Source organism: Aspergillus nidulans, chromosome V, assembly GCF_000011425.1.
Source record: "Aspergillus nidulans FGSC A4 chromosome V".
Lineage (NCBI taxonomy): Eukaryota > Fungi > Ascomycota > Eurotiomycetes > Eurotiales > Aspergillaceae > Aspergillus > Aspergillus nidulans.
This window is the reverse complement of record NC_066261.1, coordinates 1489709-1517561: the sequence shown is the minus strand read 5'-3', so window position 1 is coordinate 1517561 and position 27853 is coordinate 1489709. Positions and strand designations below refer to the sequence as shown.

Genomic DNA, 27853 nt, shown 5'->3' with positions numbered 1-27853 from the left:
TCCAATTTTTGACCCCCTCCGACAACACAACCACTGAGGAGTGAACTATCAGCATCTGCTGCAGCATGTTCTTTTCCGCCTATATGTTCTCAGCTTAATCCCGCAATCAACTGAACTTAATTACGAAACCGGTCGATAATTGGGTCGTTAGGCCACCGGGCAATTCGCAGTCCTCTCGTCTAGCCCAGCCTAGCTGAGTCTGTCTTGGTTGTCACTATGGGTCTCGGTATTGTGGATGTAAAAGGACGACAAGTTCCTGGTGCGATCAGATGGCAGGACACTTGGTCATTGGTTCCGGAGCTAATCTATTTATCCTTAATCCAGGCACCGTTGATATCTATGAAAAGGAGCGCGTCGAGAGTCAACCCTCTAGCTACCACACAGAATTGAAGTACGATCGTTCTGGGTCAGAGCCCATACTTCTTGTTCCGCAGCCTAGTGATGATCCAAACGATCCACTGGTACGTTGGAAGACTTGCACGCAGCCATTGAGCTACTATCACTAACCAAGAGGCTGCATAGAATTGGCCGTTATGGAAGCGCGATCTGACTATTTTTGCTCTCTCCCTCGTTGCAGTTCTCTGCGCTACAACAAGTTCCGTAATGGCGGCAGGAACTGTCACGCTCTCGAGATACTACAGAAAAAGCTTCATGTCCATCGCCCTCCTTACAGGATACCACCTCTGCGGAACTGGAATTGCGGGGATCCTTATCGTTCCGACTGCCAGAGTATGGGGCAAGCGCCACCTCTTTGTGCTTGGACATACACTCATGGTGGTGAGCTGCGTATGGGCTGGAGCCAGTGGGTTGAACTACCAGAGTCTTCTCTGGGCTCGTATCTTTCAGGGCGTTGCTCTGGCTCCGTTCGAAGCTCTAACAAATGCTGTTGTCGATGACTTGTTTTACGTGCATCAACGGGGCAAAAGAATGGCCTTATCCAACGTTGCGGTATTCGGAGCTGCATTCCTCACACCAGTCGCAGCGGGTAAGATCACAAAAACTTTAGGTTGGAAATGGACATTTTATCTCCTTGCTATTTTCACAGCGGCAGCCTTGCCGCTCACGATATTCTTGGTACCAGAGACAGCCTTTAGACGCCCAAATTACTTAGAACTGGATTTTCAGGACCGTGACAGAACAGAGAGCCGCCAGCACGCCGAATTTCGAAAAGCCCAGGATGAGGCCGATTCGCGAGAGCCAAAGCAGTCATCAGCTAGCAATGGGGAGTCTTCACTAGACGTTGCTAGCCAAGAGCCGCCGACGCAAAGGAGTATACTTACTAAGGTCTCCTATGTTCAAACCCTGAAACTTTTCAACGGAAGAAAGACCGACGAACATTGGTGGAAACTTCTGCTGCGTCCATTCCCACTGTTCTTCCATCCCGCAGTACTCTGGGTAAGACCGTCACCGCATCGAAGAATGCTCGTTCTGACTTGACAGGCTTGCTTGATACAAGGTGTTATCATTGGATGGACGGTATTCATCGGCGTCACTTTGGCTGCTATATTTATGAGTGGTCCGCTTTGGTTCGAAGAGGATAAGACTGGATACATGTACGCAGGTGCCTTCATTGGTGCCATGGTGGGACTCGTGTTGTCAGGGCTGTTGTCCGATTTTATGAACAATATCATGATCAAGTTCAACAAGGGGAGATACGAACCCGAATTTCGTATCCTCCTTGTGATCTTCCAATTGATCTTCTGCGGCATCGGTATGTACGGTTTCGGAATCACGGCCAATGATGCCGCACACTACGGCTGGCTGCCACCCGACGTGTTTTTCGGCTGCGTGGTAAGCGGGATGGTGATGGGTGCTGTCGCCAGCGCCTTGTATATTGTCGATGCTCACCGCAAGTATCCAAGTCGGCGGAAAGGAGCCCATACTAACCGGTAACAGGGAACATTGTCATCGAGGCCTTTACGTGCATGTTGATATTCAAAAACATCTTCAGCTTTGTCTTGACCTTTTATACTTATGACTGGCTTGTGGAAGCGTATGTCAAAAAGCCGTTCATGGCGATTTCAAGTATTCAGGTGGCTATCTGCGCTTTGAGCATACCTATGTGTAAGTCCCCCTCATGAATCAAGTGTCACTACTAAATCGAGCCTGCAGACATTTTCGGCAAATGGAATCGGTTTTTCTTCTCGCGGTATGATATTCTAAAGCTGCTAAGGTTGTGGTGATTTCTGGTGAAGAGGTGGCTTAGCAGGAAGTGGGAGGACTTTGTCAAACGTATGGGTGTTTATGAGCACCGTTCTAATGATTCAACTAATAAGGGGCTGAAAAATACGCTCTTTTAATAATGTTTTAATATTCTGATAGTGTTGTATTACTATTAACATGTTTGATCTATGTGGACCGAAGATCTTGACTACTAACTGACGCAGCGCGCGAGCTACCCACCTAGGTAAAAGATAAGCTTATATCCCGATCGAACATGTTCATCCTTGGAACCAATCGACTTCACACGTATCATGATGAACGAAAGAGCCCAATTAAGCGGCTGTGCGACATGACGAGTACGGAAACGGCCAGCACTGGAATGCTGGCGTCTGTCAGCCCACTCGACCCAGAAACTTGCCTTCCAGATGTCACACTCACATCCTTGTGGCTTCATGACATCAGGGACTCGATTTCATGAGACGCTGTGATCGGTTCGCCATGCTGGTAATCCTACTACTGCATAAGGTTCAGCCGCTGAACTTGAAGTTGAGCCCTTTCTCGCCATCCGACGACTGCCGCTCTGCAACCTACCTGTGAAAGCGAATCACTACGTCACCGATCACCGACTGCTTGCTCTTTTACTTTCGACCATCCAATCTGCCCTACAGCGGCCCTTCTCTTTCATCTATCATCGTCGTCTCTCTGGCTTCGCTCAGGAATGACTATCTCGGCTATACCTAATCCTTCTTTCATATCATGGCCACTGTCGAGCAGAACCCCGTCCAGCAGCGGATTCCGCACACCCGCTCCGCCCGGCTAGCGGATCAAGGTAACTTTCAACTCTTGCTATCTACAAGAGTGTCCATACTAATAAGTACACTCAATTGCAGCTGCGACTGCCGCCCTCTATGTCACCCATCCGGAGCGGAGCCTTGCTCTCCGTCAACCGCCATCGGAATCTGACCCAGCCGGTAGGCGACACCTATATAATATTGTGAAAAATGGCGGATCTGACTCCAGTTCGCACCTACAGTTTCAAAAGCGGCTGGATTTGGCGTTCGGCTTAGTGATGCATCGGCTGCTGCCGCGCTGATGGCGCATGCAAGGAAGCAGGGACCCGGACTCAGACATACCGCATCAGTATCGCGCGCCACCGACCGGCGAAAAACAGAGTCGTCACCGCAAGGAGGATATCCCTATCAGGCTGCGATGTATGCTCTCAAGGATCAAAGTTTGCCGGCAACACATGGTAACAGGAAAAGGGCCGAATCTGCGCCATCCGAAGCTGCGCGTGCGAGTGTGGGTGCTAGGGCGAGTATAACGGCGACAGAGGGAGCGGGCGATCCCTTTGACGATTTAGACACAGCTATGAGAGCCAGCAGGATTCAAAATGCCCACCTTGATCGAAAGCTCTTCACCGCCACGCCACCTGTGGCCCCAGAATTGGAAGAACTCCGGCGAAAGAGTATATTGGAAGCAGCCTCCATGTCGATGGCAAAGGATATGTATGGAGTTATGGAGGCGAAAGACGGAGGACTTCAAAGTGGCACTACTACTCGCTCTCAACGGGCTGCTTCGGTTCCCACTCGAGACTCTGCGGCTTTGCGACAGGCAAGCATGTTAATGCTCGGCCAGGCGATGAACCTGCATGGTGTCGCCGAGAAACGAGCTGCTGAGAAATTGGCTGACCTTGAAGATGAGGCAGCCGCTTATCGAAGCTATTATGGGGTTGAACCGCAAGGTACACGCTCGAGTCTTGCTCTTCGCAGACGCAGGGTTTCAAACGAAACGGACCAATTCGATCAGGAAAGGTCCAGGGAGATACGAAGTCAAATGTCCACTCTGCGGTCCAAGCTTAATGCAGTCGACGAGAAGAGGAATGAGAAGAGACAAAACGACCGAGCTTCACTTCTGGAACTTGCAAGAAAAAACGTCGACGCAGCGATCCAAGATATGGACAAGCGTTTATATAGTGGTGAGGCTGAACAATCGGTCGCCTTGCAGAAATATCTGGACGAAAAGGCAGCAGAGCGGGCGCAGAAGGGTATTCGGGACATTGGCACGCAGTACATGCTCGCAAATAAAGTCAATATCGGCGGTCGTAGGTACGTGGATATGTCCGAAATAGAAGACGTGGCTCGCTCCCGACTTAAGCCTACTCTTGATGAGATTGAAGACATTGCGGAAACTCAGAGAGCTCGGGAGTTAGAGGCGCGTCTTGATGAGGAGCAGAGGCAGCGTCTTGCGGCCATCGAGCGAGAGCGCGAAGCTGATATACGAGCGGAGGAAGAACGTCATCAAGGCAAGTTCTTCTTATTGCTTTCTTGAGAAGGGTGTCTAACTGAAACAGAATACCTGAGGCAAAATGCAAGATCCAAGGGAGAAAAGGCTTGGCCCTGGAAACGAAGATCAAGACATCTGCCTTCCGCTGAGTCTGGAGCAGATCAGGTTTCTGACCAACCCACGAAAGAGGGAGCTAACGGTGCTGCTGTTGTCGCTGTGGAAGCTGCTCATCCTACCGAACAACCCACGGAACCGCGAGCTAGCGGTGCTGCTAATATCCCTGAGGAAACTGCTCGTCCTACCGAGCAACCAGCGGCACATGTGGCACAGCAAGACAGCAGTGCTGCTGATGTCCCCGTGGAGGCTGCTCAGCCTCGACTCGAAAAGACAGCTTCGGAGGACAGCGTCTTGAGACGAGAAACGAAATTCAAGAACTGGTTCAAAGAAAAACTTGGCCGTCGTTCCAGTGGACCGTCGAAAGAACCCAACGGAACACCCGAGCCTGCGCAGGGTACTGCTGCCATCTCTGAGGGCGAGGGGACCGAGCATACTAATATTCCTCAGGAGACGGATATTGGCAGAACAGAGACTGCGGAGGTACATAGACAACCGGCGCATGGACCTGTAAGCGATCAAGATCAGTCGCGCAGAGGGCCGTTGAGGTCGAACCCCGTCACGGCAGAGGACCTTAACCGTCGAGCTGGGAGCGTCTCTGACGATATGCGGAAGAAGCCTAGCGAGCCCACTGCAGAAGCAGACTCGAGGGGAGTTGCTGAAAGCAGCACACAACAGCAGGAGAAGGAAGACCCGGTCCACGAACTGCCTGCGCCATCGGTTGAGAAAGTGAAGGAAGTAGACCGCGAAGACGCAGAGCCTCTGGCCCCACCCCCTTCTATGGGGGACCTTGTCAATAAACGCCGGGGCAGCGTTAATAGTGCAATTCGGGAGTCGCGCTTTTCCGAGGACCTTTAGTGGTTGTTTTTATCTATCTGTGCAATATATCACCTTGTTGTTTATATTGTTTGGTGTTATTTACTGGTTCATTGTATGTTCTGGGGGAGCCATGTCCTTCTAGAAGAGGCCGAGTTAGGGCTTGGATATTGGTTATCCGTTGTCATATTGTGTATGTTATTTCAGTGGTCCATGCATCTAGGATGTCAACTGGAAAGTACTTGCCTTGCCACCAGTAGCCCCAAAGCACTCCTGGGCAACTATTATGTCCTTGGTTACTGGGTATAGTCGGCTACCTTATAGTTTAATCGAGTGCATACCCCACTGACATGTTTGGCGCCAGGATTCCAACAGTCGCGTATCAGCCAACGGATGGTCTTGCGCTGATGGTCTTACGTCGACCGCAGATGATAGTAGCTGCGGCAGATGTTGTCCATAAAAGGCCGCTGGTTCGTCCCTGGGTTTTCCATGATGCTGGACAACTGAAGCACTGGTGACCGTTGGTGGAGTTCACTCGGCAGCTGTAACACCTGCGCCCCTCCTCCGCAGTCCCTCTTCCTTCACTTTTCAACTTCATCACCTCAGTAACTGTCTCAATTCATTTCTTCCACCCCTCCCTTGAGCCCATGCACCATTTGAAAGCTATAATCCGATTCTTGATTGAAAGTTCACAGCATCGCATTCATTGTCCGCTCTCAACCCATCCATGCAACTTCTCTCCAACGGGATCCAAATCGTCCAACCAGCTTTTACTGAAGGGATTAAGAACGCAGTCGCATACTGTCAGCCTGTCATGGAGAGCTTGCCAGGTTTAGCCGCTTTGGTATGTCCCTACTGTCCACTTATAATCTGACTTGAAGTATTATTCTCACTAACCGTCTGGGTGGAGTATAGGCCGCCAAATGGGCCGTTGAGAACCCAGGCGCAGCAGCATCAACTGTAGTCGGGATTGCTGTGATCGCTGCCCCAGGCTTCGTTGTTTCCCCGACGCTTACTATGCTTGGGTTTGGACCTGGTGGTGTGCAAGCTTGTTTGTGCCCTCTGTTTCAATTCATTTTCTTTTGCCGTATACCTGATGTCATGGTCTGACTATTGATGTGGTGCACCATAACCAGACTCCCTTGCGGCCACCGCACAGAGTGTAGTTGGCAATGTCGCAGCCGGATCTACGTTTGCTACGCTGCAGAGTGCCGGGGCAGGGGGGGCCGGTCTTGCGGTCATTGATGGGGCGGTGCAGGCTGGGGGTTTGGCTGTGGGTATCTGGAGAATGGGGTTAACATGGATTAGGGCGAGATTATAAGGGCTTTGTCGCCGGGTAAAATGAGTAGGCCTGGGTCACAAGATGGGTGGCGGATGATTCTTGTGCGGATTGAAGTAGATCCTGCATTTGATTTTATATATCTGAGCCCAACATTAAAAAACCCAGTATCTCAAACAATGTCCTACCAGCTTTGAATGCCATGCCCAAAAAGTCAGCTGCCAACAGAAACCGTCGCCCGTATAAGTGGTTTACTATTGTACAGATGGTGAGATATCGACAGCCCTGAGGGTGGGCAAAGCCCCAAGCCCCAAGCCCCGGGCTTGATTTCCGCTGTGTCCCTGTATGCTGCTTATTTCTCGAACAGTGCTTTATCTCACTATAGCTGATTATTCAAGCGAGTGCTCCTATGAGTTTGTTTCCTTATGTTGATATTCTTGCATGTGCTTTTGTTGCTTTGCTAATTGCCACTGGCAACGAACCGAGCTCTAATCCAACCTGAGAATTTCGTTCAAATACCGTGTAGAGAGCTTAGAATGAAATCCATATCAAGCTGTCTACTACGTATTTCAGTACATACGACCATAGGGTGTGGAGAACAGGGCTTCCCGTCCGCTCAGCCGTACTTAAGCCACACGCCGGCTGGTTAGTAGTATGGTGGGTGACCACATGCGAATCCCAGCTGTTGTATGTTTTTTTGGCAGATCTTTCTTTTTCCTTTTTTTTCTTTTCCTTTTTTTTCTTTCCCTTTTTTTTCTTTCCCTTTTTTTCCTTTTCTTTTTTTTTTTTCTTTTTCTTCTCCTTTTGACAAATACGACATTCTGAAAAAAAGTATTTATCTATATATATATGTGGAAGGTGGGAGTTTAAGGGTATGAGTTTGTCTTCCATTATCTTTTCTTTTGCCGTGAATACTACAAGGCTTACGCGGAATCACTATATATACGCAAGCATTGAGATAAATCCTGATGAGGATGTGGTGACCTCTATCGGAAGATATTGAACGCGATGCTCAGCTCGAATTTGCGAGATGTTCAGCAGAGCTAGAAGGGATATGTCCAGAACTAGAGTCGGTCATTTAGATTGTTTGTTAATCACTCTTGTTTTCTAATTGCGAATGCTATATATAGTGGTGTAAGATCGCTCCACGGCCTCCAGAAAGAGCACCATAAAGAGTATATACGTAAGCAATCCCAGATCTCAGCATACTTAACCGGTGGAGGGTCAAGTAACCGAGCAGAAATCCTGATTCCACAGATACCATCAGGACTACGTCGAAACCGAACATGGCGGCCCCCTCACCCCTCCAGCACGACAAGCAGGCTCCAACTCTCCAGTTCTTGCCTAGAAGTCCTCCTTCCATACACTATCCTTCCCGGTCCCATCAAGTCATAATTCTTCCCTCATCATCTGGCCGAGATTGCCTCACGACATCCCCGCAATGATCCAGAAACATATGCAGCAGCCCTACACCATCAAGCGCCTCCTCATCCTCCACTAACAAATGCGTCACTACAACAGCCGCATGGTACGCTGCATAGCGCATTAGTTTCTCTCCCTTTCCCTCATTTCCTTGGTCCTCGTCCTCTTCACCCCGATTCCGACTCAAAACAACCTTCAACGCCCTCTCCCTGACCTGAATATGTCCCATTCCACCAGTATTCGTAACCGCTCGAGGAACCCCATACGCATCCGCAACAGACGAGCACGGACCAAATATCTCCCTATCGCCAAGAATAATCCCATCCGGACCGACGAATGCTGCGTCGAAATTCTCCGCCCAGACGGCCTTGTGGGCTTTTTTATTTTAGTCGTCATAGCAAAGACGCAGGTACAGGCCCTCGTCTAGTGAGCATGTGTAGTATGCATGGGGCCGGGGATGCTCGGGGCGGAGTGGGAGGAGGATTGTGTCGATTTGGGTGGGAGTCGGGCGGCTTTCTCCTTGTTCGGATCCGAATTGGGCGTTGTAGGGCTGTAAACAGTTCCTACCCAAGAATTAGATATGAGTTAACGTGAAAGATTAGAAAGAAAAGGGGGGCAAAACAAAAAAGGGCGCATACCTCGACCTTGAATTCCCAGCTGGAGGAATTGCCGGATTAGACGGGTGCGGTGCTCAGACGGGGTCTTTGACGTTGTTGGGGGGTATGCTCCAGCTGATGCTGGCCTGGGGGAGTCCTACTGTGAAGTTGTGAAAGGGAGCCCCAGGGGGGGAAGGAGGAACTTCGCCTTCGAAGATTTCGAGAGGCATGATGATAATGTCTGAAGAGTGTAGTAGGGGTATTTGTGTGACGGAGAGTTAGGAAATTGGAGAGCCACTGCACAACGCAACATGGCACGGATACCCATCGGCCGGATGTGTTCCAGCCTTCTCAGTCTGATACGCTCTCTCGCCATGCACAGTCTTGAGCGGATTACCACCAATTCCTAGCCCTCTAGCAAGTTTCACCAAAAGCCCTTCTTTTGCTGCATGCATTGCATCCCACTCGTCATACGCGGGCCTGATATTGAACGTCCTCGCAGTCATCACTATGACTATCCGCATCTCGTTATAGACTAGGGTTTGCCCGATACAGTTTCGCGGCCCGTGCTCAAACGGGCGCCATGCAGCCGGACTCGGATAGAGTTCGTGCCCGGGATCTACAAGCCAGCGCTCCGGGATGAATTCTTCGGCTTGTGGCCAGAGCCTGGGATTCTTATGGATGGTCGGATGGATTATTTCTGCGCCAATGGTATGGCCTAGTGGATAGCTATTTCCAAGGCGGTCGGTGAGGGTGACTCCGTCGCGCCCCTCACGTGTAGTTGAGGCCGGGGGGAACAGACGCAGGGTTTCTTTGATGACAGCTAGAGTGTAAGGGCACTGATTTAGGAGGGCTGGGTTCGACTTCAAAAGTTGTGGTGCGGCGGACGGCAGTGTGCCAAAGATACGATCGTGCTCTTGTCGCACCCGAGCTAAAGCTTTGGGGTGTTTTGAGAGCATATGATACACGTAGACAATACTACTGGATGTGGTGTCATTGCCGGCAAACAGAAAGAGGCGGATCTGGTGGGTTGCGTATTGTGCGAAATTGTCGTCTAGCTTGCTGGCTTTGCCGTCTTTTTGGTGGTAATCAGCCAGGTATGCCTCGAGAGCGAGGGCGATAACCGATTTAACGCGTTTGGAGGTCGAGGCCGAGCGCTGGCCTTGTTGCATCTCTGCAAACCTCTTGTCGAGTTCTTTCCGGATGCACCTATCCATGACACGGCCGTAGTATTTTTGAACCAGGGGCCGCAGCGGATTTGCACGGACGCGCGGGTCCCAGAATGAGTGCCATTTCGTGATAGTATTTAGCGCGTGCACCATTTCGTTATCAGAGCGTTGATAGTTCGAGTCCATATCACTAGAGCCCAATTAGACATGTGGGTTACAAAACAGAAAGGAAGGCTGCCGTTGTTATCTCACAGGGTCACCTTGAGTATGACCTCCATCGTCAGTCGGGTCGTCAGGTCGTCCAGATGGACCAACCCTGTCCCGGCCTTCTCACGTAGAATATCACAAAAGACCTGAACCGAGTCAACGACAGTCGACACTTGGTCAACCATGTTCCCAGCACTGAAGCCAGGATTAAAAATCGAACGCCATTTCTTCCACTCGGCATCGTTCATCGATATCATACTCGGCCCGCCGGTGATTGGATGCATCAGACTGGGAAAAATAGCAGACTTGGGCAGATTGTACTTGGTCGAGATCTGCAGTGCGGCATCCGGGTCATAGACCATAACAAGTGCAGGAAACACCGGCCAGGTATCCATCAGGAACATTTCAGTATCGGCAAACTCCACGGCCAGTTCATGAGTCGGCAAGAGAACATGCGCATCGGCTGGTAGGCGATCAGTATATTTCTTCAGGCTGAGGAGATGGCCTGTGAGCCAGCTCCAATCCTTGGGCATGGGCTGAGTCCATTAGCTACATCGCAATGAATGTTTGAGATACGCACAATGCCTCGTTTCCGCAACTCGTTGATTTTGCGACGGTGTTGAAAGCCGCAGTATAAACCGTATCCTATGACTGTCAGCAGCGGGATGCTGAGCGTCAGCACGAGATTAGTGACGGCCATGATGGCTCAACCAGTGGCGAGCTAGGTAAATGGCTGAAGAAGTCAATCAGCTTAACACAAGAATTATTAGCATGATGGACCAGCTTTAGGCGGCCAATGACGGTAATGGGGGCCAGGGGACAGGAATTCGTTGTTGTTAGACCCGCTCCACGGGATAATTAAAGCAGCTTAGGCTGAAGAGCTGGTGGAGAACTGGAGACACGGGGCTGGAGCTGGAACATTGTGCTTCCTATGCATCGGTTCGTCTCCTCAGTTCACTATCAAGATTATTTACAATGTACTGTGTAGGCCTATGTACATATCAGCTTAAGATTGGCCATTTGTTTTTGCTACTTATTGTTCGTATTCTTCCATACTCGCCATCATGAGTTTCGACCCCGACCGCCCCTTCGACAACATCATTAATTTCCGCGATGTCGGCCGCACTATCAACAAAGTCGCCGGGCGAAAGTATGCCCAGATCTCAGTTGTACCAGAGTATAAAGTCTACATGCTAACGTGGACAGGATTCTGAAAGAAGGTGTTCTCTTCCGCAGTGCTCGGGTATGACCCCTATCTCCATACCATGTGGCCGCCCGAGTCAACAGTCGACTCGTACGATGACTGCTCTTCGCGAATCAAACCTGCATGTATAACGCACGCTAATGAAGAAATATGTACCAGCTCGATGAAGCTTCCGAGAAGGATGTTCGCCGTCTAATAGACGACTTGCACGTTTCAACCGTCATTGATCTGCGCTCTACGTATGTGCTCACTACACTATTTGCTACCTATCTTCATACTCAAACCTTACAGAACAGAACATCAGATGGCCATTAAAAAGCACAAACGCAGGCACAACGTCTCCACCGGATCCTCCGACTTCCAACCCCAGGATGAAGATGGATACATCCATCTCCCCTCCCTCGACGACACGGAAACAGGCGCCCGCCGCCATCTGATTAGTCTTACGGGAAAGGGGTTCGAGCGACAGCTTTTGTGGCGGTTAGACTGGTGGAATTTCACGTCCGTACATTCCTATTATTAGCGCGCTCTACAATAGTGTCCCGTGAGTGCTGACAGCGCGCAGAAAAGTCCTCGCATATGTAGCAGCAGGATACAAGCAAGACGCCGTGCGCATCGTCGGGGAGCATGTCATGAAGCCTGCTGGTTTGACCGGGCTGGCAATTGATACACTTGAAGCGAGCAAGGGTGAAATAAAGCAGATATTTGACATTCTTTCATCAGTGGACACGGACATAGCCGCTGACCTGTCTACATCTGCATCTTCAGCTGGCGTATTGATCCACTGCACACAAGGAAAGGACCGAACAGGGCTTATAGTTCTTCTCTCGCTCCTCTTAACCAGCGTCGTGGATGCCGATGTCATAGCAAGCGAGTACGTGCTCTCCGAGAAGGAACTGGAGAATGAATCGAGCGAGGAGAAGGAAGAGCGGATGAAGGAGATCAGAGCAATAGGACTGGATGAGGAGTATGCGCGATGCCCTAAGGATTTTACTCAGAGGGTTGCGACCTTCATTGAAGAGAAGTATGGTGGTGTCCGGGAGTATTTGGTGTCTGTGGGCGTTGACGAGGAGATTTTGGAGAGCTTGAGGAGGCGGTTATTGGCGTGATGGATTGGATGTTTGAATGTTTGGAAAATAGAGGTCAAAAGGAAGAAGTGTATCCAAGTTTTATAATTACCGTTGCCTATATATGTCGTAAATCATAACCGTAATTCAAGTCCAAGTCCAAAGTGTCTAAAGTGTATCACGAACCCGCAACCGATGAAAGACCAAATGCATAAGCTACACAAACTTAAAATGAAACTAAACGTGCGCCCCCCGGTAATAGTTGGTGTTCCTATTGGCGTTCGGCCCGGCTGAATCCTGCGTTAGGGGCTCTTCATACACCATCTCGGGATGATCCGAGTGGGCGGAGTTTATGCGCTTCTCGCCTTGAGGTACGTGGTTTCGCGTGCGAACGGACGGCAACAGATCGACCACAAAAGAGAGGACATAAAATGTAAAGACCAGCGCGATTACTATGAGGTTCATAGTCAGCAGGAATCCTATTAAAGGAAGTGAAATACATACCCCATTCGAGCACCGCAGCTGCATTCCTGCGATGCGGTCTATGCCACCCGCAGATACCAAAGGCAATCGCCAGGGCGACCTCAACAACGATGAAGAATGCCTTAATCGCAAAACTGGCCAGTAGAACACGATGCTGGGAGCGGTAGAAGATGCCAATACGAAGGTACTCAATGCAGATGAGGATAGCGCTGACAAGATATGCAACACTGCATGGCGGTTTATTAGCCCAATGCTGCTGTTACACAATTTTCGCAATGCGAGGCGCAACAACTCACAGGAACATCGCCAGAAAACCACTGTGTAGATGCGAATGTCGAAGGGTGTCATAGACAGATAAAAGAATCAAGCCCAGAGCGCCGGCGATCGAAAAAAATATAGACGCGATAGCGCAAAACTTGTCAAATCGCCCTTTGTTCGGTACCAGCTGCCCGGAATGCCGCAGCCATCGCTCTGAGACAAACGAGAGGTCGAGGAACACGACTGTGATAACGCTACCGGTGATGAACAGCGGCTTGAGACCCTGCGCGCCGACGTCTGATATATACCTGCGAAACCGTTCAGACAGGTACTTTGCGATTGGAGATTCCAAATTACTCACGCGATTGTTTGTCCTGGTTCCATGCTCGAGTAGATAGGGTAGCCTTGGACGCACCAGGTTCCCAGCATTGCGGCGAGCATGGCTAAAACGTGTTAGTTGCTCCTGCTGTCGATTCCCAACTCGTCGTGTTGACGTACCTATCCACATGCACGCCGAAATCACGGGGAAGATCCAGAAAGAAATAATCCACATCTTGTCTTGTGTATGAAACTGCGCCTACCACCTACGATTGCGCACGGTGGGTGGAAAAGAATATTGTGTGGTGGAGAGGTCGAACGCGGAGATCGTAGGGACTTCAGTAAGGAGGACAATCATAGTATAAAAATCAGGAGCGCTGGGGTATTACGTATGCTGGTGCACCATGGGTAGGTATAAGTCGGGACCCGGGTGCGTGGAGCCACTAGCTCACGAAAGCAATAATGGGAAAGCATAGCGGAAGCTGCGGATGTGGCTGGCTCACGACACAGTGATCAGAGGAGTTACTCAATGATACCAAGAGCCGTTTCTCTTGGCAAATGGTCAACTGGCCTGAATCAGCCACTAAACTGACTAAAACTGAACATGGCGAAGTCGTGTTCGGATCTGCAGGCAGGGGTGACTTCACTGCTGCCTTCGGAGATCAACGTCATCTTTGTGGTTGTGAAAGCCCTGCCGGAACCCGGCTTTCTTAACTCCGCGCTCTCAGAAGACTTCGTGATTCAGAGCCTGGGCTCTAAAGGACCTCATACTACATGGAATTTTTTCTCTATAGAAATCGTGTAAGTGGATAAAACTATGTCCAGATTATTATAAGTAGGTAAGAATAAAGTAAGCCCTCTATTTAAACTCCATGCCCGCGAGTTTAAACCGTAAACAAGAATCTAAACAAATAATGAAGGGCACAGAGCTGGGAATTCATGGTCGGCTCACGCGTTGGCGAATGCCCCTGTTAATCACACGGGTAGGTGAGCTGGGCACTTTGTGTTTTATGACTTCCATCACTGGAATGTCATCGCCACTACTGGCTGGGCTGCGTTTTCGAGGGCTGCTTTCGTCGCTCTCGCTGTCTCTGTTGGTAACGAATCTCGCTGCCAGTGCTCCAAGGTCCGGCGAACCATGCAAAGCGTGAGACCGAGCGCTGGTATACGGCGTCTTTGCTAGACGAGTCAGAGACCCGCATTGAGTGTCGATTGGATGGTGCAGGTTGTGACGGGACTCGCTCAGTTGCGCTGTTTGGTGCAGAGGCATCTGCTGGTAGTCATCTGGAAGGGAGCCGGGAATCGCAGGAGGCGCATGAAACACCGACGGACGACTCGCAGAGCTAAGGTAAGCTGGCTGGTGCGTTGATCGGAGCGTCGTCGTCGACGATTGCGGACTAACTGAAGTGCTTGTCCTGGCCCAAGTGTCATAGATACTGGTATCCAAGGGGTATGGCGAAGCGGGCGTGGCGCCAATATCGCTTCCAGACCCCTTCACTTGTTGACTTTCAGCCGGATCTGGTGCCGCCTGTAGTCGCCTCCGCTCAAGCGCCTCAAGTTCCCTATTGGAAAGCGTGACGTTCTTGTGCCCTTCAGAATGTGCGCGTCGAATGCGCTCCAACGCCCGCTCCACTAACCAGTCTTCATTGTCCTCCATCGCCAACTGAACCGCATATGCAACTGTTTTATTCGTGTCCTCGTACATATCGTAATCTGCGCCGTCAAATGATCCCTGCCTGTCGTCGTGTTCCAGCACAGAGCTCCGCAGTATGTCCCCCCTACCCCGTAACCCAGCTAATTGTCTTGTATCCAGTCGATTACTTCGCAAACCAAACTGACTCTCCGCTTCACCACTCGGCTCTTCTACTCGCATCGCACCATCCACCAACTGTCCACCCCGCCTTCCGTTCTGTCTCCCCAGATGTGCCCCTGGTGGTCTTCCCCAATGGGGCATACCATAAGGAGCTCGCGGCCGACCACCTAGACCGCCTCCTCGGAAAAAGCATTCTCAATAGGCTTATCCATAAACGCGGCATGACCGAATACAGTCACACCAGTAGCTCCAATGAGCCAGAGAAACGTGGCAATGGGAGAAGCCCAGAAACCCAGGGGCACCGCGACAATTAGCAGTCCAGTGTAGAGTTGAGAGGTATTAAATCGGGCAAATCCTAGGTCGAGATCACGGCCGCCAAGTTTTCCAATGCCCCAAAGGCCACCACTGACCAGGAAGATGACAAAAAGTAGCAGCGGGTTGGTCAAGAGGCTGTAGATACTGAGCAACACAAAGATGGCGGCATAGTTGCTCGAGAAGTAGGACAGATTGTAGTTGACCCGGCTTTGGGCTTCGCCAAAATTGGCAGGCTTTGAAAGTCGCTTGAAGTCTAGAAACTCAGAAATTGGACGAAGATTGGCAAACCGTGATCCCAGTGATTGGGAGCGAAGACTGTTGAACCGATCTCCGAATCGCGAGGTAATCGCGTCGATGGGAATCTGGATTGAGCTCATTGTGGAACGTAAAAGATATGATCCGATTTCGATAAGAGAGAAAGTATAGAGTCTCTGAAAAGGAGACAAGAAGTTCTATAATGATTGGAAGAAATGTGTTGTGAGAGCTGAAGGAAAAGGGGTGCCTAGGTCGAGGCTGAAATTATTGCCCAGGTGTCAAGTTGGCAGGAACAAAAAGCGTTTAGCCTCTCTGGGCCCTCGTATCTTATCGGTTTTGTTGCCGCCAGCCACCCCAACCTCAAAGAGAGAAGTATCCTCTTGTAAGAGTAATGTCTTCAGTTGACGGGGGTGAGCGTAGAATTAATGAAGTCGAACTGAGCTTGTAATCCCGGTTGCGATGATCATATTCCAGATGACAATGTGACGGCCGGAATAGAGCTTTTCGCTGAGTGCGGAATGTTGCTCATCGGTCAATGCCAAAAGTCACGTATTCGAAAATGTCTCGTAGCCTCGCCGTCTAAGGGCCGAGGCTAAGAGAACTAGAAGGTATTCGATTCTTGCAGACGATCAATCCGTTTCAGAGTCAGGTCCATCCTGGGGTTGTCGATAGTAAAGATACTGGTTTAGGTGAGGTGGACGCACCCAGGATTTATAGACCCGGCGCACGACCCAAGACATCTATAACTCGTCCTACTAAAGGTAATGGTATAGCTCTCATTGCTCTAGGTTCAGTCTCACGATTGGTCCACGTCGTTTTTCAAGCGTGGATTATTTATGATGTCAGGTATCATTACAGGGAACAGTGCCTGGAGTCCCATTAGAGTGGTAAAACGCCCAATCATTCTGCAAGTAAACATGTGTATTCGCTGTCGCTGATGTCGCCATTGCAATGCAATGCGACGTCCTAGCAAGCTAAGAGGTAAATGCGTACAGAAGAACTGGTTGGCTTTCAATCTCACACATCTGCCGGGGAGCAGTAATGCCCGTAGATATGGGGCATGCCACAGCTCCTCAGGTCTTTTCTACCAGCTACATTAGGCTTGCGCCACCATGACTTATCAACCACATCGCTTAATTCTACACCTCCTGGTTGGCAGACCATGCTGACGATAGTGCTCTTTAGTTTGGCCAACAAGAAGGTGAGCGCCAATATGGCGCTCAGCCCAATAGACTTGTCATGCCAGTCGACTGCTGGTTATAGGGATACTTCTATGCGGTACCAGGGCCAGCCTACAGAATTTGAAATCTGAGAACATAAAAAGCAATCTCGCGGGAGATTTGTCAAATAGGTTCCTGCAAATCTTGTCCGCGTACAAGCAGTGGACATGCCGGCGTCCAGCAATGATCCGTAGGGCATCCTGAAACACCTCTCTCGCCCAGCTTGGGGTAGACACGTCAAAGCTGCAGGTTGGTCCACATGCCTAAGACGTACTTGAGCTGTCCCTGTAGAGGAGAGTCCGTGGTACTAGGCAAGAGTAGACTACTACGAAGGACTCTTGAGGTCCAATCTGGAGTAGTTTGTTCTGGACCGTGACCCACTATCAATTGGGGGGCCTAGTACAGTATCGTCTTGCGGCGAGCGGAGCAGTCTTGACCGCCTTCCTGTATATTTTCTAGAGGCCAGAATTTCCAAGTGTGCTCAGTTGGAGTCAAGAGACAAACGACATCGAAGGGTCAGCGCTGATGATGGAATAATACTCTTGGGTCAATCGTCTTATTCGTCCTTTCACAAAAAAATATCGCATCTGCCCCAACGTCGCCGGGCTTTTGAGCTTTGACCGCTCCAGCAACGTTTCCACAATGAAGACAGCAACACTCCGTCTGTTCCTGTTCACGGTCCTCATCGTTCTCGCTGCGGCTTGGACGAAAGAAGGTCGGTTAATGTCAATTGACACTGCGAATCAGACTAAACTTTGGTTCTGTACTCAGACTATGAGATTTTCCGTCTCCATGATGAAGTTACCGCAACGGAAGGCGCAAATGTTACATTTTACGGTACCTCTCGAAAGCCCTATTGAACTAAATCAGACTCTAACGGGAACGTCCAGACTTTCTAGGAGTTAAGCCACACGCCAATCAGGATGATTTGAACAAAGCCTACCGTAAAATGTCAAGACTGCTCCACCCCGACAAAGTCAAGCGCTCTTTCATCGCCAACAGCTCGAAAGCGAAGAGCAAATCTAAAACCAGCCAGAAGGGCGTACATGTCAACCGCGGTCCCTCCAAACGAGAAATTGATGCCGCCGTCAAGGAGGCTCACGAGCGCGCCCAACGCCTGAACATCGTTGCGAACATCCTCCGCGGCCCAGGTCGCGAGCGCTACGACTACTTCCTGAAGAACGGTTTCCCAAAGTGGAGGGGCACCGGTTATTATTACTCTCGGTTCCGTCCTGGACTTGGATCTGTCCTCATCGGGCTGTTCTTAGTTTTTGGCGGCGGTGCTCATTACGGAGCTCTTATCCTCAGTTGGAAGCGTCAGCGGGACTTTGTTGACCGTTATATTCGCCAAGCTAGGAGAGCTGCGTGGGGTGATGAGCTTGGTATTCGCGGCATTGGCGGGGCGTCTTCCCCCGCCCCTGTTCCAACTCCTGATGCTGCCAATGCTGCTGATGCCGGTGCCATGCCGATGAACCGTCGGCAAAAGCGGCTGATGGACCGCGAAAACCGCAAGGAAAAGAAGGGAAGTGCGAAGACAGGTTCCCGTAGGAGCGGAACTGCTACCCCCACAAACGAGACGGTTGAGTCGACTGGGGAGAGAAAGCGAGTCATTGCTGAGAACGGAAAAGTGCTCATTGTCGATTCTGTCGGGAATGTGTTCTTGGAGGAGGAGACTGAGGATGGTGAGCGGCAGGAATTCTTGCTGGATCTTGACGAGATCCAGCGCCCGACCCTGCGTGATACTATGATCTTGAGGCTGCCCCTTTGGATATATCGAAAGACTGTTGGCCAGCTCGGAGCGTCTAGCGCGGTGGACGACGAAGTTGCTTCAGAGGACGAGCAAGTCGACACTGTGGAGCAGCCGGGTCAATCTAGCTCTGCTGCTTCTTCTAGGGGCGCTGCCACTCGCCGAAGAGGGAAACGTTCGTAGCGGCCGTGTTGGGTAGACTGCATTTGCTGGGCTGAGGCTGGGTGAAAATTATTTTTGTATTTAGAAGCACTTAAGCAGATAGTAGTCTTAGGAATGTATAGCTCGTATTATCATGTGGAAACAGCAACGTGTAGAAATAGGTTGGATTCCTATTGCGTGATTTGCAAGTAAACCCCCGGCTTCTATTTCAATAAAGCTGCAGTAGTTCCGGAGAGCATCAGGTGCCAATGAGAGACTAAACAGGTAATAATATCATCGTCGTACATAAGTCATGATCATGACCTTCGTTAAATGAGTGTTTTATCATGCCCAACCTTTAATCCTTCTGTGCTACAGAACAAAGCATACAGACTCGCCCGTTGCCTACATCAGCATCTTCGCGATGTTCATCAGTCCATTGATGTTGCTGGCCATGCCGCCGCCCCCACTACCGGAGCGCGAAGAGCTGCCTCCGAATATATGCTTCGGCAGATGAATTCCGATCATGGAGAAGAGCTTGACAAGCACACCGCTAGTGATCAAGGGAACGACAACAAGCATGAAAACTTTCACCGGATGACGCCGGGCATAATTGACGATGTCACGGAATAAGCGCCTGATGTAGCGGACCACACGGTGAATGAACCCAGAGCGAGGACGTGCCCTTCGCGACGAGGAAGAGAACACAGACGGGCTTGAGCGTCCACGAGTACTCCCGAAATCAAAGATCGAAGGCGCAGAATGACGGCTGTGATGGGTGGAATAGCCAGTAGTGGACCGGCGTGAAGGGGACCGATCTGAGCGCTTCCGGACATAGGCCCCAGATGTCGAAACAGAGGACCGGCCGTCGAACCAGCCCATTTTGAACTCGTATGATGATCAAATAGTGAGATGGCGAGTTGCTTGTCTGTTGGCTACCAATATCGAGAGTCGATGTGCTTAACGACGGTCAATTATCGACTGCTTGACAGTTCTTCCTTTCCTCTTGAAGCGATTGAGTTTCCAAGTATCCGTGCCTACTTCTCGATGCGACGACTTGCTCAAGCAATCATAGAGCAGTTGCGGGGTCCTTTCTGCACAACACAGTCTTAGGCTCCGTTCTGCATAGGTTATTGTCTCCACCGCTTCTTTCAGGAAATTAATCAGATCAGCCACATGCAATGATACAACCGAGCAGATGAACATACCGAGAGCATGGAACAAGTGTACCGAGGACAAGCTGGAGGAACAATTACTTACAAGCCGTGGAGCATCCGTCAAAAAGCGTTGCAGAAGGTAAGAGAAAGTCTGACCAGCCTCGAGCGGAGACCGAACATCCATTGTTTGGCGAGACCGAGGGAGCCCCTGTTGTGACAAAGTCGGTGGCTGGCACTCGCAGCTTTAGTTCTGCCCCTTCTCGCTGGTGATTGGTGTAATCCTCAGGGGCTGTAGCAATCAAGCCTCAGGCAGCGGGTTGTCTCAAGCCAGACAACCCGTCATGTGATTATGGCCTGGAGGGGTTCAAACAGCCATAAAAGTGTAACGTTCTTCGATAATCTCAGGCTTATGTAGTCTCAAACGGAGTAGACTCGATCTGAGCCGCTAACTGGATCCCTAGGGTTAACCAGTCCGCTCTTAGCACTTTTGGATCCGCGGTTCCGTCCACACTGTCATTGTCTCAACCACCGACGTCATCCCGTCTTGTCTACAATACAGTTATCTGGCTTCAGCATCTCAGATCTTGCTCTTCGTCCTTCCTCCCTCCACTTTACCTGCCTCACTTCCTCACCGCGGTTACTACCAGGGCTTGACAGCTATCGTTATCACTTTCACGCTCTACCTAATCAGTCTAGCGATCGATCAGGATGCCCAGTAAGTTCGATTCAGATTAACTTATCTGCAACCCGCTGACGTCTTATGAACAGAACTCCCTGATTACTGTAAGACAAAAAACTACGCCAACAAGCAGCTTCTTACTCTCTGAATAGACAAAGTATTGGGCGTTGCCCCCACCGCCAGCCAGCGAGAGATTCGCACTGCCTACAAGAGGTGCGCATACATGCCCTTCACCGGTTTGCTATAGAAGTGCTAATGTGCGCAGAGAATCCTTGAAATCACATCCTGACAGAGTACCAGAAGGATCACCTGAGAAGTCAGCGCGGACACGAAAATTCCAGGAGGTCAACGATGCGTACTATACCCTTTCCGACGATACCCGCCGACGAGAATATGATGCGAGAAGAAACCTCGAACGAGAGATGGAAGATGATGATGGAGTACCCGGCGGAGAGGGCGGATTCTGGTCATCATTTGGATTCAGTTCAGCAGACCGTGAAGAGAGATCGAACGAGCAGTTTGGATCTGTGTTCGAGGAGATGCTCCGGGAAGAGGGTATGGATGGGGCGGGTGCACAAGGAGCAGTGTCGCATTTTTGGTCGATTGTTGGGGGCGCCAGTGGTGCCGCTCTTGGATTCATTGTGGCGAATGCCCCGGGGGCTATAGCTGGTGCTGTTGCTGGAAACCGCCTAGGGGCTGTCCGAGATGCTCGGGGAAAAAGTGTCTATGAAGTTTTCTTGGAGCTGCCAGCGACCGACCGTGCACGGCTTCTGAGCCAACTGGCGGCTAAAGTCTTCCAGCATACTATGGGGCAGTGAGGTTTTTTTCTTTTCTTCTTATAGAAGCGCTCAAGCTATACCCGGTGGCCATTGACTTATAATATCTCCAGATATTGTGTTTTACTTTTGTTAACGTTATGATTATCCATAAATGTGATTCAAGTTTGTGTCTTCTTAAAGTGTATTTTTCTTCACCTTTCATTAACTACCTTCCTTAAAGAGTACCATTAAGCCATCCCTAAAGGTCGATCTATCGATAAACCGACCCACGCTGGCGGCTGATCTAGCCCGGAAGCTTTCAATTGACCGCCTCCCTGCCTCGAATTTCGGGGTACCGTTTGTTTTTGTCTAGGCCCCCACTGCCCCTCTTTCACCGCAAGCGGTCAGGAGTCAGGCACATTATTCTCCCTGCATTTGTACATTTCGTCCTCTTCAATTACCTCAAGTCGTTATTCTTTCTTGTCGTATTTTGCTATTTTGAACTTCAAGATTATCTTGGATTAATATTATTCTGTTGCCTTCACATCGCCAGCATTATGTCTACTGTCGAAGGTGCCGGGGTCTATCCCGCTCTGGAAAACCGTCCATTGAAGGGCACAATTTGTCTTTTCGATGTTGACAATACCTTGACGCCTGCAAGAAGGGTAAGTGCTGCGTATTGGACTCTTTATTCTGAATCTCCGAATGCTGATAAGGCGCCTGAATTACTAGCACGCCACAGAGGAGATGCTCCAGGTGCTTTCGCAGTTGCGGCAAAAGTGTGCCATTGGCTCCGTTAGTCCTCTGAATATCCTGCACTGAGGATTGGACATCTCATATCAGGTCTTAGGTTGGCGGTTCCGATTTCTCCAAGCAGCAAGAACAACTCGGTTCCTCGAGCGTCGACGTTACTTCCCTCTTCGACTTTTGCTTCGCCGAGAACGGGTTGACAGCCTATCGCTTAGGAAAGCCCCTCACCGGTAACAGCTTCATTGAGTGGATTGGGGAGGAGAAGTACCAGAAGTTGGTGAACTTCATCCTCAGATACATCGCGGACCTGGACATACCAAAGAAGCGCGGTACCTTCATTGAGTTCCGAAACGGAATGATCAATGTCAGCCCTATTGGCAGAAATGCTTCTGTTGAGGAGCGAAACGAATTTCAGGAGTAGGCTTCCCTGGGATTTGTGCCGTAACCTGTTTCTGACGGTGGCCACAGATACGATCGGGTGCACAACATCAGAGGTCCATTCGTGGAAGCTCTGAAGAAGGAATTCCCTGATTACGGTCTGAGGTAAAGTTGCAATGAGTGGCCTATGTTGAGAATTCTGACGCTAACTACCGTCCCAACAGCTACTCTATTGGCGGTCAGATCTCCTTCGATGTTTTCCCTACCGGCTGGGACAAGACATATTGTCTGAGACATGTCGAGGCCGAAAAAGATATCTCGGGTATTGACTACAAGACGATTCACTTCTTTGGTGACAAAACTTTCCCTGGTGGTAACGACTTCGAGATCTACGACGACGCCAGGACCATCGGGCATTCCGTTAAGGATCCGGAAGACTGTTTGAGACAACTTAGGGAATTATTCCAACTATGAAGTGCATTGCTTCGAAGCGTCCGCTGCCGAAACGTTTCCTGATATCACTCACTATACATTAATAGAAGAATATAATTCTCGAACTATGTACCGTACATATCATGTCGCTACAGTCCCAAGACCTAACTGCTCTATGGCTAGACCATATCGAGTCTCATAGGAGAAGTCTGTTCACTGACAAATATTGATGCACTTAGCATGAGATTCATCACACTGAACGTAAAGCGTGGGTCAACTATAGCAAACTAATAGACTACGCCAGACGGTACCAGCTTAGTCATCAGCTGTCCGGAATGTGCTTTTAGAAGGATATGGGACTTCCATCACCCGACCTTTCGATCGCTGTCTTACTGTGCAAGCTAACAATACCGATTCTACCTCCCGCTATACCTCATTCTGTGAGATACTCCGCAATGGCTCCTCAAAAGTCTGTTGCTGAGCTTCCACGATCGGTTCTTCCCCGCCTGACGTGGAATGCCTCGTCGACCCGAACGAGCCTCACAGCATCTCATTCCGCTCCCCTCTCTGCGGGAAGGAGGCAGTCCCCACAAGGTTGGATTACCTTCACATGGCAAACACAATCACAGGTCTTTTCGCAGTCAGTTGCGACGTTCTCCACGGTATCTCGAAGCTTTACTTCGACTTCAATCGCTCAACGCTTTCCGCACTCGATATCCCACAAGACTAAGTCCCAGAGTACACAGCCCGTTGGCGCTCCTATCCGCCATAATGGGGTCTATGTTGCGACCTTTAAGCCAGCCCGTCGGGCTTTTCATGCTTCGGCGCCGAGGAAGCGAGACCACCATTTCGATACGTTGAAGTTCGTCCAGCGGCTCAAGGACGAGGGATTTAGTGAAGAGCAGGCTGTCGCCATGATGAGGGTCCTAAATGATGTTATCCAGGAGTCGATACAAAATCTTACCCGGACAATGGTTCTGAGAGAAGGTTAGTCGGCCTTCTCGCTCTTTGGCGGCTGTTAGAACGCGCCGCGGAAGAGGTTTCCGGTATAATACTGATATCCTCCCGAATTCTAGATACCGAGAGATCAGCCTATACTCAGAAAGTTGACTTTGCCAAACTCCGCTCCGAATTGTTGAACGCAGATTCAACTGAGGCCCAACTCATACGCTCGTCGCATGAAAAGATAGCCGCCGACCTAGCGAAACTTAATTCACGACTTCGGGATGAGATAGGACGCACTCAGGCCTCCGTACGTCTCGACCTTAACCTTGAGAAAGGTCGGATTCGGGAAGAAGCGAACAGCCAAGAGATGCGCATCAAGGAGACAGAAACAAGAATTGAACAAGAAGTAGCAGGTCTAAGGGAGCGTGTGGAGGCCGTTAAGTTCTCTACACTGCAGTGGCTTATGTATGGCTTTCTTTCTCGGGATTCTAGAACTCGCTAACAAATTTTCCTAGGGGTGTCTGCACTGGTACTGCTGCTTTGATTCTCGGTGCCTGGCGTCTTCTGATGTAAGCCATTGCTGTCAATTGAGCCGAGTGCATAGGTGGTTGCGCAAAAGAGCTGGTCACTTAGTGCCAGTTCGCTGTATCATATACTACGATATTTGCATTGGTATGGTGCCGAGGTTATGTAGCGCTCGCTTTCTTCTTTTCTTTTGTCTCAGGGTACAATGATCTTGGAAGCGACCATTGCTTTCTTCTCTCCTTTTCTCGAAGATAGATCGAAGACACTGTGAGTCTACAGCGCGTGACGAGTAACTATTCTGCTTTATCATCTATTTACTTCCAGTTGTCGGAACGTGTACGCTATCCATAATCGAGTAGTGAAGGCTGAGGATGGGGCGTGGGTGCTTATCTTAGGCTTCTTAAACGCATTCGCAACGCACTTCTGGCAAGAAAACTGCACTTCCAAGTGTGCTCGGTGTTACGAGGGAAAATCGGAGTTCAGAGGTATATATGCATTGAGGGCTGGTGTCATTGCAACTCACCTGTAGGTTTGGACTGACCGTATTGGCAGATGAGGGGAAGACGGCTGTGCCCCTGACAAGGACGAGTTCGCTCCTGCTGCAATCTATGTAGCAATCACGCGTCAGATCAACATCGAACCCCTCTTGCGACAGATAATGGTGAGTACCCTGTTTTGTGTACTTGCCTACCTGCCTACCTGGGCAGTCTTATCTCGGGGCCCATCTCAAATGTCACCCCAATTCCATGTGCAGCCCCTATTTCTCATCACCGATTGTTCCTGCTTTAGCAATGATCCAGATTCGCCGGAATAGTAGGGCATACTATGAGAGAGATGAGCTCCATCGGCCGTGCTAGTGATTGTTGGTTGTTTCGCAGCTTGGCTTTCTTTGATTCCTTACAAGAAGAGGGGCTCGTCCAAGGATGCGAGCTTGAACGCAATTGCAATCACTACAACGTTGATGACCGGGCTGATAAGGGCAGTGCGAGGTTGGTGCCAGTGAAAGGAGAGATTGTTGAGACGCGGTTCCAATTTCGATTGTTGCGGAGGCCGGAGGCTCCCAGGGGTACTGTGTTGATCAACGCCATGTTATTTGTTCTGTGGGCTGCCTTATGGCTTTGTTCTCGTTTAATCTCGCCATCTTCCGCCGTCCTTGAGGTTTTCGAGGTATATCAGCCTGTTTCTTCCCAAAACCATAATGATACTTCTTGCAACGAGGAGATTCTGCTCTTGAACCACGTATTTGGTTACAGTTATGGGCAGCCGTTTGTTGGTAAAACCATCTGGTCCCACTGGTCCATGCACAGGTAAATAATTTTTGTTATCCAGGCTACTATGACCCTCCGAGCTGCGAATTTGATACGGTCCGCATCAACCTCACGGTCACTTCCAAGGGTCGACAGTTCGACCGGCTAGCACATTTGTGGCTCGGGGATATTGAAGTATTTCGAACATCGACTGCAGAACCTACAGCGGATGGAATTATTTGGTCCTACGTCAAAGATCTGTCACAGTATAAGGTGCTGTGGCAGGAGCCACAAAAGCTCATATTCGATCTAGGGAATTTGATTGACGATACATACACTGGTTCTTTTAATGTGACTTTGATGGCTCGATTTTCGCATGAGAAGAATGTTAGATTAGCAGACATCGTTTTGCCAATTTCTACGCGGAGCTCGGTACTCAATCTGTCGAGCGCATTCAACATCCCTTCGCAGAGGGCAGAGGTGTCTTACAGGTTTGACTCACGAGTTTCTCGTGCGCTTGTGTCAATCTCCGCGTGTGGCCAGTCCACGGAGGAGTTTTGGTGGTCCAATGTGTTTTCGTCCGACACAAGGACCTTTGACAGTACAGTTGGTGAGCTTTACGGACACTCACCGTTCCGTGAAATCCAGCTCCACATCGATGGAATCCTTGCTGGCGTGGTCTGGCCTTTCCCAATTATATTCACGGGTGGCGTATCTCCGGGGTTCTGGCGCCCGATTGTTGGAATCGATGCATTCGATCTGAGGATGCCAGAGATCGATATCTCGCCCTTTCTGCCCCTTCTTACAGATGGCTCTTATCATTCCATTGAGGTCAGGGTGGTGGGACTAGACATCTCACTTAATGGAACTGCTACATTTTCCAACGAGGTTGGCTCATACTGGGCTGTCTCAGGGAACATATTTCTTTACTTATCCGACGGCAGCGCTGAGCAATTGCCTACGTCGGCCGGCCCGGGGCAAAGGCCTGACATCGTAGCGCCCACGCCCACTTTTACTACTACGAGATATCTTGAACAAAACAGTATTGGCGGAAACTCGTCCCTGAAATACTCGGTACTGGCGGAAAGATTCATTGCAATCAGGTCTCCTGACTTTCTATGGAGCCAGAACCTTTCTTTCTCGAACGTTGGCCTTTTCAATCAACAGGGCCTTAGCCAGAAGAATGTGCAGCGTACATCAGCGACGATTTTGTTCGGCCCGCTGGGGGTTGGCGACGACGTCGACGAACTCAGCTTTGATTATCCGTTGACTGTAAATACAACCTACGGCGACTTAGATGGCGGCCTCACCATCGACGCTTGGATGCGGAGGGGACTCAGAATTGACTCGAGTGGCGTACCCGGTATTTCTACTTACACCTTTACTTCGGGCCCATTACACCTGGACATATCGCAATGCGGTCAATCGTCTTATCAGTCGACGGCAGACAATAGTAACTCGACTTCTTCCGGGGATACGAGAACTGTTATTCGGAGCGATGCTGGAGCGATTGCCTATCGACGGTCTGTTCGGGCAGTGAATGGCACTGTTGCGTCGGATACGGAAACATAACTGTCAAGTTGTCCCCGAGCCAAGCTGCAAGGTGGAAGCCTCGAGACATCACAGTTTATCAGGCTTACGTAGATAGACTACTCCAAACCCGCAAGACTGTACTCTGTACCTAGTACACCATTGGTGGAAACTCTGCCCCGGACGTGGGTCGGACTAGATGGGTTAGTTCTAGTAAGCTCACTTATCATCACGTGATCTTTATCGATAATACAAGGGTATCAACCATTGCTTCTTTTTCTCCCCAGTCGGATCGAGGACCGGTCGGAAGCTGCGGGATGACCGTGGCAAAGGCGGCTGTTTACTACCCAGGTATCTCTAACATTGTTTAAATTTACTATGAAAGGTTACTGATGACAGTCATTGTCTCCAGGCGCTGTTACGGATACTCTGGCACATACCTTCAAGCGGTGTAAAGAAAGTCAGAGTGGTGAACCTCTAACCAAACGCCGAAAGACCAACCCAAAAGCTCAAAGCTTACGGGACATACAAGGTCTGTCGGCTTCACTTGTACCTAATGGCTATATCCCTCTAGCACGATGT

The 27853-nt window shown here is 50.1% G+C and overlaps 15 protein-coding genes across 15 annotated transcripts, besides 1 other annotated feature; 9 read left to right on the top strand and 6 right to left on the bottom strand.

Moving 5' to 3' along the window:
- Nucleotides 1-27853: part of a sequence feature (contig 1.98 826..565485(-1)) that runs on past both edges of the window.
- On the top strand, nt 217-2271 carry ANIA_05763 (putative MFS transporter; the record flags this gene model as incomplete). The annotated part of the gene is made up of 7 exons (XM_050612251.1): nt 217-259; nt 325-461; nt 523-985; nt 1046-1395; nt 1441-1849; nt 1897-2064; nt 2113-2271. The coding sequence occupies 7 exons, from the start codon at nt 217-219 to the stop codon at nt 2181-2183; spliced, it is 1641 nt and encodes a 546-aa protein (XP_050468193.1). The 3' UTR covers nt 2184-2271.
- Nucleotides 2920-5610, top strand: ANIA_05764 (uncharacterized protein; the record flags this gene model as incomplete). Its single annotated transcript, XM_658276.2, has 4 exons — nt 2920-2992; nt 3054-3134; nt 3197-4456; nt 4514-5610. The coding sequence occupies 4 exons, from the start codon at nt 2920-2922 to the stop codon at nt 5416-5418; spliced, it is 2319 nt and encodes a 772-aa protein (XP_663368.1). The 3' UTR covers nt 5419-5610.
- ANIA_05765 (uncharacterized protein) lies at nt 6104-6697 on the top strand (the record flags this gene model as incomplete). The annotated part of the gene is made up of 3 exons (XM_658277.1): nt 6104-6220; nt 6292-6415; nt 6513-6697. The coding sequence occupies 3 exons, from the start codon at nt 6104-6106 to the stop codon at nt 6695-6697; spliced, it is 426 nt and encodes a 141-aa protein (XP_663369.1).
- Nucleotides 8501-8903, bottom strand: ANIA_10730 (uncharacterized protein; the record flags this gene model as incomplete). The annotated part of the gene is made up of 3 exons (XM_050612250.1): nt 8501-8640; nt 8716-8779; nt 8835-8903. 3 exons carry the CDS (start codon nt 8901-8903, stop codon nt 8501-8503), a joined length of 273 nt encoding a protein of 90 aa, XP_050468192.1.
- ANIA_10704 (cytochrome P450) lies at nt 8952-10749 on the bottom strand (the record flags this gene model as incomplete). The annotated part of the gene is made up of 4 exons (XM_050612249.1): nt 8952-9056; nt 9102-10032; nt 10095-10585; nt 10630-10749. The coding sequence occupies 4 exons, from the start codon at nt 10747-10749 to the stop codon at nt 8952-8954; spliced, it is 1647 nt and encodes a 548-aa protein (XP_050468191.1).
- On the top strand, nt 11438-12362 carry ptyA (putative tyrosine/serine protein phosphatase; the record flags this gene model as incomplete). The annotated part of the gene is made up of 2 exons (XM_050612248.1): nt 11438-11754; nt 11819-12362. The coding sequence occupies exons 1-2, from the start codon at nt 11495-11497 to the stop codon at nt 12360-12362; spliced, it is 804 nt and encodes a 267-aa protein (XP_050468190.1). The 5' UTR covers nt 11438-11494.
- On the bottom strand, nt 12558-14003 carry ANIA_05768 (Frag1/DRAM/Sfk1 family protein; the record flags this gene model as incomplete). Its single annotated transcript, XM_658280.2, has 5 exons — nt 13560-14003; nt 13423-13504; nt 13100-13369; nt 12825-13030; nt 12558-12772 (listed from the first exon to the last, which is right to left on the bottom strand). The coding sequence occupies exons 1-5, from the start codon at nt 13612-13614 to the stop codon at nt 12558-12560; spliced, it is 828 nt and encodes a 275-aa protein (XP_663372.1). The 5' UTR covers nt 13615-14003.
- ANIA_10705 (uncharacterized protein) lies at nt 14317-15352 on the bottom strand (the record flags this gene model as incomplete). Its single annotated transcript, XM_050612247.1, has 1 exon — nt 14317-15352. The coding sequence occupies exon 1, from the start codon at nt 15331-15333 to the stop codon at nt 14317-14319; it is 1017 nt and encodes a 338-aa protein (XP_050468189.1). The 5' UTR covers nt 15334-15352.
- ANIA_10724 (putative COPII vesicles protein Yip3) lies at nt 15357-15884 on the bottom strand (the record flags this gene model as incomplete). Its single annotated transcript, XM_658281.2, has 1 exon — nt 15357-15884. The coding sequence occupies one exon, from the start codon at nt 15882-15884 to the stop codon at nt 15360-15362; it is 525 nt and encodes a 174-aa protein (XP_663373.2). The 3' UTR covers nt 15357-15359.
- On the top strand, nt 17510-18912 carry ANIA_05770 (putative endoplasmic reticulum DnaJ domain protein Erj5; the record flags this gene model as incomplete). The annotated part of the gene is made up of 3 exons (XM_050612246.1): nt 17510-17697; nt 17754-17819; nt 17873-18912. The coding sequence occupies exons 1-3, from the start codon at nt 17625-17627 to the stop codon at nt 18910-18912; spliced, it is 1179 nt and encodes a 392-aa protein (XP_050468188.1). The 5' UTR covers nt 17510-17624.
- On the bottom strand, nt 19276-20124 carry ANIA_05771 (uncharacterized protein; the record flags this gene model as incomplete). Its single annotated transcript, XM_658283.2, has 2 exons — nt 20079-20124; nt 19276-20018 (listed from the first exon to the last, which is right to left on the bottom strand). Exon 2 carries the CDS (start codon nt 19750-19752, stop codon nt 19276-19278), a length of 477 nt encoding a protein of 158 aa, XP_663375.1. The 5' UTR covers nt 19753-20018; nt 20079-20124.
- Nucleotides 20459-21524, top strand: ANIA_10706 (putative DnaJ chaperone (Caj1); the record flags this gene model as incomplete). The annotated part of the gene is made up of 4 exons (XM_050612245.1): nt 20459-20742; nt 20796-20810; nt 20859-20919; nt 20972-21524. The coding sequence occupies exons 1-4, from the start codon at nt 20736-20738 to the stop codon at nt 21522-21524; spliced, it is 636 nt and encodes a 211-aa protein (XP_050468187.1). The 5' UTR covers nt 20459-20735.
- Nucleotides 21950-23259, top strand: sec53 (phosphomannomutase SEC53). Its single transcript, XM_658284.2, has 5 exons — nt 21950-22129; nt 22197-22259; nt 22315-22631; nt 22683-22757; nt 22817-23259. Exons 1-5 carry the CDS (start codon nt 22022-22024, stop codon nt 23064-23066), a joined length of 813 nt encoding a protein of 270 aa, XP_663376.2. The 5' UTR covers nt 21950-22021; the 3' UTR covers nt 23067-23259.
- On the top strand, nt 23424-24560 carry ANIA_10711 (CCDC90 family protein). Its single transcript, XM_050612244.1, has 3 exons — nt 23424-24011; nt 24101-24434; nt 24485-24560. Exons 1-3 carry the CDS (start codon nt 23480-23482, stop codon nt 24540-24542), a joined length of 924 nt encoding a protein of 307 aa, XP_050468186.1. The 5' UTR covers nt 23424-23479; the 3' UTR covers nt 24543-24560.
- ANIA_10715 (uncharacterized protein) lies at nt 25320-27508 on the top strand (the record flags this gene model as incomplete). The annotated part of the gene is made up of 3 exons (XM_050612243.1): nt 25320-25801; nt 25843-27264; nt 27427-27508. 3 exons carry the CDS (start codon nt 25320-25322, stop codon nt 27506-27508), a joined length of 1986 nt encoding a protein of 661 aa, XP_050468185.1.